The 12,455-nt window shown below is 55.2% G+C and overlaps 1 protein-coding gene across 1 annotated transcript; it reads right to left on the reverse strand.

The window, feature by feature from the left end:
* Nucleotides 1–1,716: 1,716 nt before the first annotated feature.
* On the reverse strand, nucleotides 1,717–6,894 carry LOC127023938 (cytochrome P450 2C5-like). Its single transcript, XM_050908283.1, has 10 exons — nucleotides 6,855–6,894; nucleotides 6,315–6,502; nucleotides 5,643–5,805; nucleotides 5,121–5,270; nucleotides 4,166–4,326; nucleotides 3,835–4,011; nucleotides 3,589–3,730; nucleotides 2,962–3,149; nucleotides 2,115–2,256; nucleotides 1,717–1,910 (listed from the first exon to the last, which is right to left on the reverse strand). The coding sequence occupies exons 2-10, from the start codon at nucleotides 6,489–6,491 to the stop codon at nucleotides 1,717–1,719; spliced, it is 1,494 nt and encodes a 497-aa protein (XP_050764240.1). The 5' UTR covers nucleotides 6,492–6,502; nucleotides 6,855–6,894.
* Between the last annotated feature and the right edge of the window lie 5,561 nt (nucleotides 6,895–12,455).

Consider the following 12,455-nt stretch of genomic DNA (forward strand, 5'->3'; position numbering starts at 1 on the left):
CTCCAGTCCCAGGCTTCATAGAGACCCCAAGCCCCGCTGCCGAGACAATACCCTCTACAACAAGCCTAACGCCCTGGCCAGGGGGAACAGGAGGGCTGGGAGCACGTCCCACCCTGCCAGCTCCTCTCAGATAACCCCCAGAGTTCCTTTACCAGCTGCAGATGAGTACACAGAGCTGATCTGGCACCTGAGGGTGTTTGCTAGAGGTAAATATTGATGTGAAGGACCTCAGAGAAGCGCAGCCCAGCAGCTGAGATAGCAAGCTGAACATTTTATCTCTTCTACTCTCCCACATAGCCCTCCCAAGCTACAGCTCTTCTGTGCTGCAACTCAGCCCTTTTATTGGAAACCTGTGCTCCTTCTCCAGCTGAAATCATTTTGCTGCTGCTAGAGCTCAGGTGGCTCTGCCTGTCCTTGGTGCAGGCAGGGCCTGCCTGCCTGCCTGGGGAGCCCTCCCCCTGGTCAGAGCCATGGGGATTAGTGTTTTGAAGCAAGCAATAAATTCCTGAGATGCGTAAGATTCATTTGAAGATTAAAGCTGTGGAAGCAAATCAGCTAAAACAAACTGAATGTTTTCCTGGCACAACAGGACACACAAAAACCTGGGAAAGATGAAGACACCCCGGGAACAGACATGGAGCTGAAGTCCCATATCTAGGAGTCTTGCATTGGGAAGAACTGGACACAATGGGAAACATACTGATTTTCCAAGGCCTGGAGACACCTTCAGCTGCCCACTAGTGGAAGGAGGAGCCCAGGCCATCGCTGAGGCCAGGCAGGGTGGGCATGTGTCCGGGTCATTTTCCCCTTGCACAGGTATTTAATGAAAAAAACCTCTTCTTGAAAGTCCCAATGTTTTGGAATAAAGGCTGGAGCGTGCCTGGGGGCTAGCAAGAGGGCTCCTGCCCTCTTCATGCAGGAGTGGTTAAAGCAGCGCAAGCACAGAAGACACATTGAGCACCCTGAGAAGGAAGCAGTGGACGTTGGTGGCAAAATACTTCTTGCTTCCCAAGCACGGCACCCCTCTGCTATAGCACATTTCCCCCCGTGCATCATTTTTTAACATTTTGATGGCCTGAAGTTTGTTCACACGGGTTTCATCCCTGTGCAGTGGGATGCGGGGGTGGGAGCGAGCGTGATTTGCAGTGTCGCAGGCTTTGTGTAACGCTGGAGGGTACAGAGAGGGGGCAAAGCAGGGAAGCAGAAATATTAGGTGCTTGTCACCTTGGTTGTTGTGGCTGGCTCACGCACCACCCGTGAAGGGCAGGGAAGCCTGAGCATCACCGCCCTTACGTCGAGAGGCACCGCGAGTGTCCTTATAAACACCAGCATCCAGTTATGATGGTTTTTTTTTATTGCAGAAGCACATTTAATCTCTCACCAAAACGCGGGAGAGCCCAGCTCAGTCCGGGGAACTACAGGCAGCCCTGCCACAAGGAGCTAGAGGCTCAATCAGAGCCGATAGGTACGGGAGGAGGAAAACCAGTGCTGTCTTCCTTGTGTTACTGGGATGTGGAGGGGAAGGGCTGGGAGCAGGTTGCCCGTGGAGCTGGTGGCAGAGATGCCTGGCAGCTCTCTGAGGAGAAGCTCGAAGCTCAAAGCGACGCTCCTGCTTGGTGGCTGCTGCTGTAGCATTCCTGGTTGCATGGCTTGCTCTGATTTCAGCAGAAGTGAAGGCACCTCTAAGACCCCTTCCTTCTCACCCCTGCTCTCTGCTTAAGAGGACACTGGGCGCCGAATAGCAAAGAACTTGCATGGTATCGCCCTCCTCTCTATCTCGAGCCACAGGGAGAATAAATCCATCTCCTCGTACTGGACGGCGAGCTGGAAGGTGAAGCTCTGCAGCAGCGTGGTGAGGAAAAGGAAGAGCTCGATGCGGGCCAGCGCCTCGCCGGGGCACATCCGCTTCCCTGGGGGCACAGAAAGGGGAGGGTGAGCACCGGGCTGATGGCTTCGTCCAGCGTTTGGGGAAAAAAGGGCATAAAAGGGTAGCGAGAAGGCTTATATTAAGGGTATAACTTTGGTGCCAACTGATATTCATGCTGGCGGTCCCTGGAGCGGAGCCGCTGCAGGCAGGGTGCCGGGAAAGGCAGCGTGCAGGGCTGAGCGCTGACCTGCCGAGAAAGCCATGAAGGCTTCGCGCTTCCTGAACTCGCCCTTCTCATCCAAGAAGTGGCCTGGGTCGACTTCTTTGGGGTTCTCCCACTGGGTTGGATCCATATGCACGGAAGAAAATACCGGAATAACAGCTGTGCCCTGCAGGAGAGGGATGGGACAGGGGAACAAGGAGAGACATCAGTACCACGGCATAGGGCTCTGCTGGGATGGATTAGCAAGTGAGGAGCATCTGGGGGGCACGGGGGGAGGCTGGGTGCACACCCCGATGCCCATGGGGGGGGCAGCCCAGAGCAATGGCTTTGTGCCAGGCAGGGACGACTAACGTGGGGCTCCGCTGTCTCCATGGTCCTGCCGGTCGCCGTGCAGCTCATGAGACGGAAATTATTGAGTTATTCCCATTGACTTATGTTAAAACCCCTCTCGCTACACAAAGTCCAAAGGAGGGAGGTGTTCCTTCAAAGTGGATGCTGTACAAAATGCTTGCAGTCAAACCCGGACCGGCGGCCGTCTCCAGATCTGCCATGGAGGTGGGGGCCGGCTTGGCCCCGTGCCAGGGCGAGCTCAGCCTCCCAGTCCCAGCAACCCTGCCCATCTCCCTGCTGGAAAGCGGTGTTTTGCAGGACAGGCAAGGGACACAGGTGTGTGGGCAGAACCGGCAGCAGCGGTCACCTCCCTCTGCTCCTCCGCTAAAAGGTTATCGCCATCTCCCCCCACCAAGGATTGGGAAAGACCTGGGACCTTCGGGAGTGAGCAAACAGTCCAGGGGCAAAGGCGAATCTCGTTTGAGGCCCCCTGCCACCCCTCCCCTCGGGGACACAGAGACTCCAGAGCCACGACGTCTACCTTGGGGATGGTGTAGCCCCTGAACACGACATCCTGCGTCGTCATCCGCGGGAAGTTCTCGATGCGGGTCTTCTGGTAGCGCTGCAGCTCGTGGATCACCGCGTTGGTGTACGGCATCCTCAGCTTGTCCTCCATGCTGGGAGCACGGCCGGCGCCCACCACTGCGTCAATCTCCTCTTGGACCTTGGCTGGGGAAAAGGCAGGCGTGGAGCTGCGGTGCTTGCTGTGCGAACCCCCCCATAATTTCTTACTGGCCTCGATGGGTACCTATCCTAGAGCCAAAGGAGGATCTAGCAGAGAGGGAGCAACCCAGCATAACCCCTTGTAGAGACCAGAAATAGGGTCTCTGTCCACATACCTCCCCAGATCGGGCAGGTTCAAAGCATCTCTCATAGGCCAGTCCGGGGCCATCTGCACAGGCAGGGATGGAGAAAAGGGAGCAGGTACCCGCATCCCTCTGGCCTGTGTGAATCTATGTCTAATGGCTCACACCCTTGGGTGATCCATGCAGGATGATTTTGGTCTCCCCCCAAACAGGACCTTCCCGGGCTGGGACTCTCTGTCTGCACCTTTGCTGCACCGTGACCTCCTCAGGCACAGGGAGCAGTTGCATTTTGCTGCCCTTACCTTGAATATGGGGGTATTTTGCCAGGGTCAAGAGGAAGAAGACCAGGGTGTTGCCAGTAGTCACCGTCCCGGCGCCAAAGAGGTTGAATACTGACATGACCAAGTCTTCGTCGCTGTACATGTTCTCCAGGCTGCTCTTCTCCTGCAAGGATGCGGTGGGGAGGGCATTCAGTATCATCTGGGTGATTTGCCAGGCTGCAGCCAGGTCTGGAGGGCAGCCCTCGCCCCCCTGCGCACCACCTCTACCTTCTCTGCTTTCATAAGGAAACAGTCGATGTAGTCCCGGGGGCAGCTGGGATCCAACGTCAGCTTGTGAAGCTCGACTCTTTCTCGGATGTAGTCCTTCAGCTTCTCGCAATTGGCCAGGACTTTCCTGTGTGGCCCCGGGAGGTGGTGCATGATGTTGGGGAAGGTGTTGTAGACCTGCGGATGGAGGAGGCACAGGAGGGCTCAGGTGCCTGGCCGGAGCCTCCCGCACCTTCCCTCAAAGCCCAGGAGTGACCCAAAGCCAAGGAGCATCCCTCAACTGCCCGAGCGCGTCGGACATGAGGGTGCTGAGCACAGCAAGGACGCTTACCATGGCGATGGGGGAGAGGAAGAAGCTGATATAAGTCCCGATCACGTTCAGTAGCTCCAGAAAGGCCGTGTCACTGTAGCTGTAATGGCTCCCAAAGACAACGGAGCAGATCACATTGGCAACTGCGTGTCTGAACATCATCATCGGCTCAAAGGCATTTCCTGCAGCCACAGAAGAGGCAAGAAAGGTGTCAAAAAGTCAACAGTTATTTATCTGCTTCAACACAGAAAACACCCTTCCTCCCCCTTTGAGCCCCTGTCCTTTGAACTCTGAGCCCTGATTGAATCTGCCGGGTCTAAGAGTCAAAGCAAAGAGCCCTCCTGAGCTGTGGGCTCCTACATCTACCTCCCTGCTCCTAAACCCCTCCCCAGTGGTTGGGACTGAGGAAAGCAGAGGCATCTCCAGGCGCTTTGGGCTCCTGCTGACGTGCCCTGGGGATCTGGGGGGCTGCAGAGCATCTCCCTGCGGCAACCAACCCCTCACCAGCACCGCACGTCAAAGGCAGAGGAGCCAGCGTACGACCGAATTTCCATCTCCTCTTATATTCAGGAAGCCCCAGAGGAGGTGGTGGCACTGGCAGCAGCTCAGTTTTGTTGGAAAGGAGGACGTCACCCTGATAACCCCCGTGTCACCAGGGCAGTGTCTTATTTGTGCATTCTCAATGCCATGCAGTTTAGCTTCCTATTTCTGTTCTTTTGGCATGAAATGTTCCTCAGTGGTTGCCACCGCCTGCACCAGTTCAGGAGCAGGATCTCCCACCCTGGCCTTTAAGCCATGACTGTACCACATCCCTGCAGCTCTCTCTGGGTGGGATGGGGCTAGGTCTGAGCCCTTTCTCTACAAGGATCATCCACACCAGCCATTGCAAACAGCTCTGGGGACCACACGTGTCCCGTGAGGCTGTTGTGTGTCCTCCGCCTGCCGCAGGGGCCAGGGTGGACAGAACCCACGTCACCTTTGAGTTTTGCCAGCAGTTCCACCAGGTGCTGGGCCTCCTGCTGCACCCACTGCGACATGGAGCTCTTCCCCATCCCAAAGTCCCGCAGAGTGCTGAGCGTGAACCTCCGCAGCTCCCGCCACTTCTTCTCATCGTTGGAGATAAAACCTGGAGGGAGGCAGTGGAGACCACTCACCTGCCCGCCCCGCCGCTCCTCCCCAGGAATGGGGGACGCCGCTCTGAGCCCGGCTGAGGAGCAATAGGGCAATAAGGCAGGGGATGACCCTGGTGTGTGCACAGCGTCCTTGAAAGGCTGAGGATCTCTGCAGAAACTCAGAACAAAGCTGGAACCGGCTAACTGGGATTAATACTGTCCTTGGACAAGAGGCTTGGTAGTTGGAGGGACTTGCAGCATGGGACATGGGTGTTTGAGGTCTCGGGTGTTGAGTCCGTCATTAGACTCGAGCATGGCCAGCTGCAGTCAGGGACTTTCTCCTCACCCAGAGAGCAATAGCGTCTAGAAGAAATCCAGACACCTACCGTAGTCTTTTGATAGCTGCACCAGAAGGGGTATTTCGGGTCTCCCTCCAAACTCCTCGGAGTGGCCCAGCAGAGCATCCTTCACCACCTCGTACCCGCAGAGCACCACCACCGGCTTCAGCCCCAGCCAGACGGTGAAGATGGGGCCATACGTGCTGCTCAGCTGGGGGAGGACGGGAAAGCTGTGGTGAACGAGGGTCCCGCACCCCAGCCACTCATTTTGTTTTAAATTAGGTCTCGTGGCTGCAATGCTGGTGAATGGATCGGCAGGGAGGGGAAGAGCCTCCCTCGAAGCTGGCATCCTCGCCCCGCTCCCATCCCAGCCCTGTCCCTGGGGGGTTTCTGATCCCAATGCCACTTTGGGGGTTCGAAGTATCATCTCTGGGAAGCAGCTCTGGATGGCAGCAGTGCTGCAGCCCGGAGAGGGGTTACTGTCACCACCATGGGTCCCTTTCAGGAGGAGAAAGACTTCAATAACAGTCTTGATTATGCTCCCAGTAGCAGGGATTTAGGCAATTCTGGCAGAGCAAGAGAAGAGGGAGGGAAAAAGAGAAAAGAAAGGTAGGAAAAGAGTCACCTGCACAATTCCCCTTTTATTTTGACACAGGACATTCATGCTTTCTCTCCTGCCGGGGCTGGGAGCAGGTCCAGCACCGCTAGCTCCTCTCTTACCTTCTCGTAGGTCCTGTAGAGGGGCAGGACGTCCTTTTGCTGTAGGTTGCCCAGAATGGGCCACGGGGCTGGTCCAGGAGGCAGCCGGCTTCTCTTCTTATCGCTTCTCCAGACCAGGAACCACAGGATGGAGAGGAGGAGGAGGATAACAAGCACCCCGGCCGATCCAGCATCCATCCTCGCCTGTGCTGCTGAGCAGGGAAAAAATCAAGAAATTCCCCCTCCAGGGAGAAAATCACAACTGAGCAGCGAGCAGAGAGGAGCCGAAACCTGCTGCCTCTGCCCTTCCTTGTGCTCTATTTAGGCACAGCCCTTCCCACGTCCCCGGGGTCATCTCCTGCGTGTCCCCCCGCCGCTCCCCGGGCGGTCAGTGACACAGAAACACTGGTTTCTCCCAGCCAAGCACATACCTGGCTCCGCCGTGTTGTAACACGGGTCTCAAAGAGCTGACATGGGGTGCTGGGAGCATTGCAAAACCCCACAGACATGCCAGGGGAGATAGCAGCTCTCCCCTCCCTGCGTTGCCGAGTCACTTTTTGCTCGGTGCTCCCTTTCGGTGGCATGTGACGGAAGAAGTTGTCACCGTCCTGGCAAAACTTTGTGTGTCACTGCCAGGTCATTGCTCGTTGTTGCTTTGCTTACCAGTGCAGTGACCCAGGAGGGGACATTCTTGTAAACAGACACCGAGGCAGCCTGGGAGCGGGGCACGCACGGCTGGTCAGGTACCTGTTGGGTGACAATTTTCTGTCAAACTCCTTTCTGACGGAAAATGGATCAGAAAATAGGAAAAACACATTTTTCTTCTGAAATATTTTGATGTTCCACTTGGGTTTTGGAGGAAGGTCAACCCAAGGTGTTGTGGTTGTTGCAGGCGTGGGGTTAACTCTCCCCCAGGCTCCTCCAGCCGCTTCAGGGTTCCTCCGATGTTTCTGAGCACCTCACTCTGAGTACCAGCACATCTGGCTGCACACATCTGGCACGGCTCAGCCACCACACCTCCGGTCAAGAGCGCTCGCAGCCCTTGGCCGAGCGAGCTGGTCGCAAGCCAGTTCCCAGCAAAGGATGCGATTTCTCTTGGAGGACAGGGCTGGAGGAAAAGAGGGAGGAAGTCTGATTTCATGCTAGTCGCTGCAGTGGAAGGAGACCCTCAGCAGAGGGCATTAAATGGTATTCGCTGAGAGGAGCCTGAATTATAACGCTCACCCAGAGCAGAGCATCTCCTGGCGTCCAGTTGCAGGATGAATGGTGGGGAGCCAGGATTGCGTTTGGGCAGGGCTGACAGAAACAGCCAGGACCTCTGCGCTTGCACCCTTTCTTGGCCACGTAGCGGGGCAGTTTGCAGGTGTCGGGCCAGGGATGCTCGGTGCCGCCGGCCGGGCTCATCCCAGACGGGCTCTGGGGGATGCTCTCCCGTGGCTGCGGTGCGATTCCTTACACGTACACACCAAATCTCTCTCAAATCACCAAAAAGCAACTGGCAATGAACCTCCTGCAGCCCTGGGACTCCTCTGTTTCAATATTTCGATTTTTTTCCCCCCTGCCCCATGTTGCTGGGGGCCAGAGGGGGCTCCTGCCTCCACCAGCACTGCAAACGCACTCAGCAAAAGGGGTTTTGGGGGGAGAGGGTCGTGGCGGCTGGATGGGCAGCCCCACGGCGGTGCCAGGAGCCCTGTAGCTGAGCCCCACTGGGGCTGAGGGCAGGAGGTTGCTGTGACTCACTTGTTTACCCCATCCCGTCCCTGCTCTTCCCATGGTTTGCTCTAAATTCTTGGCTTGGGTGCCTGCGAGTGGGGAACTTTGCTCAGAGAGGTGATGTAGTGACGGGGATTTTGGCAGGGGAGTGAACAGCCTCTCGGTGACTGACACCGTTTTTTCCATGGCAGCCAAACAATACAAAGGAATCACTCGAACAACAGGAAAAGAAACAGCCGTGGGGATTAATTTGAGCTGCAAATTTTAAATCCGATGGAAAATTCCCTCTTCTGCGGGCGAGCTCAGGCAGAGCCTGTGGCCGCCTGCTTGGACACCGATAGCATTTCAGTGCAACACTCATTGCGACAGCAGGTTTTTTGAAAGGTGAATGTCTCTAATGCAACAAAAAAGCATTATTATATCACATTTTATTAATGAAGTAGAGAAAACAAACAAATCACCCTGGAATTTGTGAGTCCAAGTCACCAGACAAGAAGTTTGACAAGAAATAACTCCCAGGGACGATGAAACTTTGCATTTGTCTTCTTGAACTGCTTGATGAAACTTTGCTTTAAGTTTCTCTTCATCATCTATAGAATAAATTAAACCAAAAGACCCAAAATGTAGTGTCCGTGTAGTATCTCTTGTCAAGTGTGCAGAAAAAAAAGGGAAAGGGAGAAGTTGCCGACTACACTTTTAGCAGCTGAACACCACTTTGCCTGAAGACAGCTCAGGAGGGAAGAGCACGGATGGGCTTTGGCGCAGCCGCTTCAGCACTTTGCGGGGCTGGGACCTAAAGTGAGCCCAAACCGCTTCATATGGACCCAAAACCATTGGTACTTTGTCCATCTTTCTGCTGATTTTCTTACAAGGGCTTTTGGAGAGCAGGGCTCTGTAGAGAAGCAGGCTGCTGCAAGGCTTTGGGATCCCTTCAGGAGCAGTTGCTGAGACCTTTCTGCCCCAAAAACTAAAATAGCAGGGAAGGGGCAGCTAAAAACCCACATGGAAGGACACATGTGACATGAACAAAAAAAAGGGAGATATTTTGACTTCTAAAAAAAAAAAAAAAATCTGTTTAGAGATTGCCAGGGCCTTTGGATTTTAATTCAAAGTCAAATTTTGAGACTAAACTCACGCAGAAATAACATGTAAAAGGAATCGGGGAGCAGAGCAGCCCACGCCTGCCTCGCATCATCTGGATGCTCCTAGGGTGCAGGGGGGACGTCTGGTCCCGGCCGTGCCCGGTCCCGGTGCCAGGATGGAGCCCGGCTCCTGCCTGCCACGCTGCAGCTCTGCAAGGGATGGGGAAAAGCACTGCTTAACTAAATGGTCATGTTGCTGGATCAGACCCAGAATGTATCAGAGGGGTAGAGTTAAGGAGTTAGAAGAAATGATGCTTATGGGGTATTTTTCGGTGTAGAAGTGTATTTGGAAAAGCTGCGAGGCAAACACGGCAGCACAGAAGTGAGAGAAGATGACTCCGGTTAAATAAAGAAGTCAATAAACTGTCTGGGTTATTAGATCTAGGAAGATCTGCCGGAGGAAATCATAATGGTTGTTCCTGTCTCTCAGCTAGCGCTTGTCTGCAGTCACTGTCAAAAAACCTTGGCAAGGATCAGGACACATCCCACGTCACAGGGAGGAGAACGGGGAGCAGAGCCACGGCATGGCATGGCCGGGAATAGGGTCTGACTGGGGGCTTGCTGCCGCAGAAACACCAAGTCACCGAGGCTGGAGGCACCTCTGGAGGTCATCTCCTCCAACGTCCTGGTCCAGGAGGACCAGCGGGAGGAGGCTGCTCCAGGCCATGTCTAGTTGGGCTTTGAATATCTCCAAGGATGGAGAGGCCACAACCTCTCTGAGCAATCTCTTCCCGTGTTCAACCACCCTCACAGTAAAATAGCATTTTCTTATGTTTAAGGAGAATTTCCTATATTTCAATTTGTGCTCATTGCCTCTCGTCACTTGGCACCTTGGAGGAGAGTCTGGCCCTGTCTCCTTTACCCCTCTCCATCAAGCATTCATCCACATGGATAAGATCTCCTCGAGCCATCTCCTCTCCAGGCTGAACCATCCCAGCTCTCTCAGCCTCTCCTCGTCAGAGAGATGCTCCAGGCCCTTAGCCTTTGCTGAACTCGCTGCAGCATGTCCACGTCTCTTGTGCTGGGGAGCCCAGTGTGGGACACGACCCCCAGCTGCGTCTCACCAGTGCTGAGCAGGGGGGCAGGATCTGCCCCTTGACCTGCTGGCGAGGCTCTGCCTGATGCAGCTCAGGAGGCTGGTGGCCGCCTTTGCTGTGAGAGTGCATTGCTGGCCCATAGTCAGCTCGGTCTCCTCCAGAACCCCCAGGGCCATCTCTGCCAAGCTCCTTTCCAGCTGGGTGGCCCCCAGCAGGTCCTGGTGCCTGGGGCAGGACTTGGCACTTGTCCTTGCTCAACTCCACGAGGTCGCTCAGCCCATTTCTCCAGCCTGTCGGGTCCCTCTGGACGGCAGCACGACCCTCGGTGCATCAGCCGCTCCTCCCGGTTTGGTGTCACCTGCCAACTCGCTGAGGGTGCACCCTGCCCCATCATCCAGGTCATTAATGAAGATGTCAGACAACATTTCTGGAGACTTCTGGTCCGCAGGCTTTCAAACACAGCCTTCGTGGAAGCACCGATGGGTGGCTGTTACACCGTGCGAGGTTTCAGCCTGGGCTTTGCGAAGCCCACCCTACCTCCATGCCCTCCTCCCTGCACCCTTCCCATTGAAGCCATTTTTTGAGGCTGATGCCCAGATCCCACCGTGGGTATGAAGCACAGCTACGCCTGTGGGTTCCCCTGATCTCGTGCTTTGCTTCAGCTCTGCTGGCTTAGAGTAAGCTGTTACACTTACGCTAAGGCAATTAATATTATCCTAATGCAATTTTCCCCCGTCAGCAGCCCAAAGCCTCTGGAGGTGCTCTGCTCACCCCAGGGCCTCGACGAAGGATGCATAAAAATAGCTGCAAACCATTTTAATCTCTCCCCCTTTCCCCTCTGTAAGCACAGGGGTGAGACAGCCCCAGCGGCCGCTCGCTGCGTGGCCCAGGCCAGCTAATGACTAAGCTGGGAGTATTTTTGGTTGCTCTTAATAATGCAGCAGTACTCACTGCATCGGAGTCTGGCCGTAATTATAGGGCAAGCGTCATTTGTCATCGCTGTCATCTCCTCTCACTGGGATGTAGCTCCACGGCAGCGTGATGCTGAAGCCCCTTTCACACTCCTGGGGGCTCGTTTCTGGGGTTTGCTATGGGATCCCTCAAGAAAATCCAGTTTTACACTACTGACCAACCCAGACCTGCCCCAGCGTGTGGGAGAGGCACGGTTTGATTTGTCTCAGTAATAAAAATGTGTTTTGTGTGGTCCCAGGGCTTCCTCCGGTGTGAGGCAGGCGAAGCGCTGGAGCGGGTCCCCTTCACCCACTCACCGTCCTCGTGCTGTTCGTCCTCGCCTGCGCGTCTCAGCTGAGGTCCTCGGCTGAGCCACCCGCCGTGGTGGGTGCTCGTTGGAGATGGATAGCATCAGCATGGTGTGGTCTTAGCTCCTGGTGATCGGCCTGGCAGCATGGGCACTGAGCAGGGCTTTGGGCTTTGAGATACCTGCGGGCCCAACCCTGCATCCTTTGAGGGCTCAGCGCCGAAGGAGCTTCATCCATCTACACATCGCAGTTACACCAAGCAGACACCTTGCTCTGGTTTTCCATGGCTTGCTCATCCCATGAGGAGGACGAGGCTTTCTCCAGTGCCAGCACGTTTCTCCTGGTCCATGAAACATCTCAAAGGTCTCTGGGAGCCCTGCGGGACACCGGGGATGGGTCCCACTGCAAGTGCGGGAGGCAGGCAGGTAGTCCTGCCTCCCGTCTTCCCAAGCAGGAAGATGAAGCAATTCCCATTTGCATTCAATAAATGTCATCAAGTTTGCTTCTGGTCTACCATGGTTTTAATTTTAATAGAGCAGCAACAGCGGGTGATCTGTACAGCGGTGGCAAAGCAGAGCAGAGCACAGTCCTGGCGTTGGGAACAGCCGTGGAAAGGGTAATGGTTAATCAGGGACTGCCAGCCTTCGTTTTGATTCCTTCAGTGGTCAGAAAAAAAAGAGAGACAGACGTTTTGCCCGTTAATCAGAGTTTGCACAGAAGGCAAACGAAGGTAGACTGTGTTTGAAGTGCCTGCAGGATCAATCCCGCTCCAAAGCGATGCACATCAAAGGCGGACATGCCCTGAAGGTCACTCAGCCCGGGAGAGCCGGGTATGAAGACAGCCCAAATATCTATTAATATTTGGCCGGAGACACACGCTGACAGAGCGTGGTCCTGGTCTGCGGGTGCATGTGCACCCCTGCTGCTGCACTGTAAATCAAATAAGCTGGCTGAATCACCAACGGGTTGAAATTCATCACCACCGTGGGAAACGATCTCAAGCGCCGCGTT

Source organism: Gymnogyps californianus, chromosome 19 (genome assembly GCF_018139145.2).
Source record: "Gymnogyps californianus isolate 813 chromosome 19, ASM1813914v2, whole genome shotgun sequence".
Lineage (NCBI taxonomy): Eukaryota > Metazoa > Chordata > Aves > Accipitriformes > Cathartidae > Gymnogyps > Gymnogyps californianus.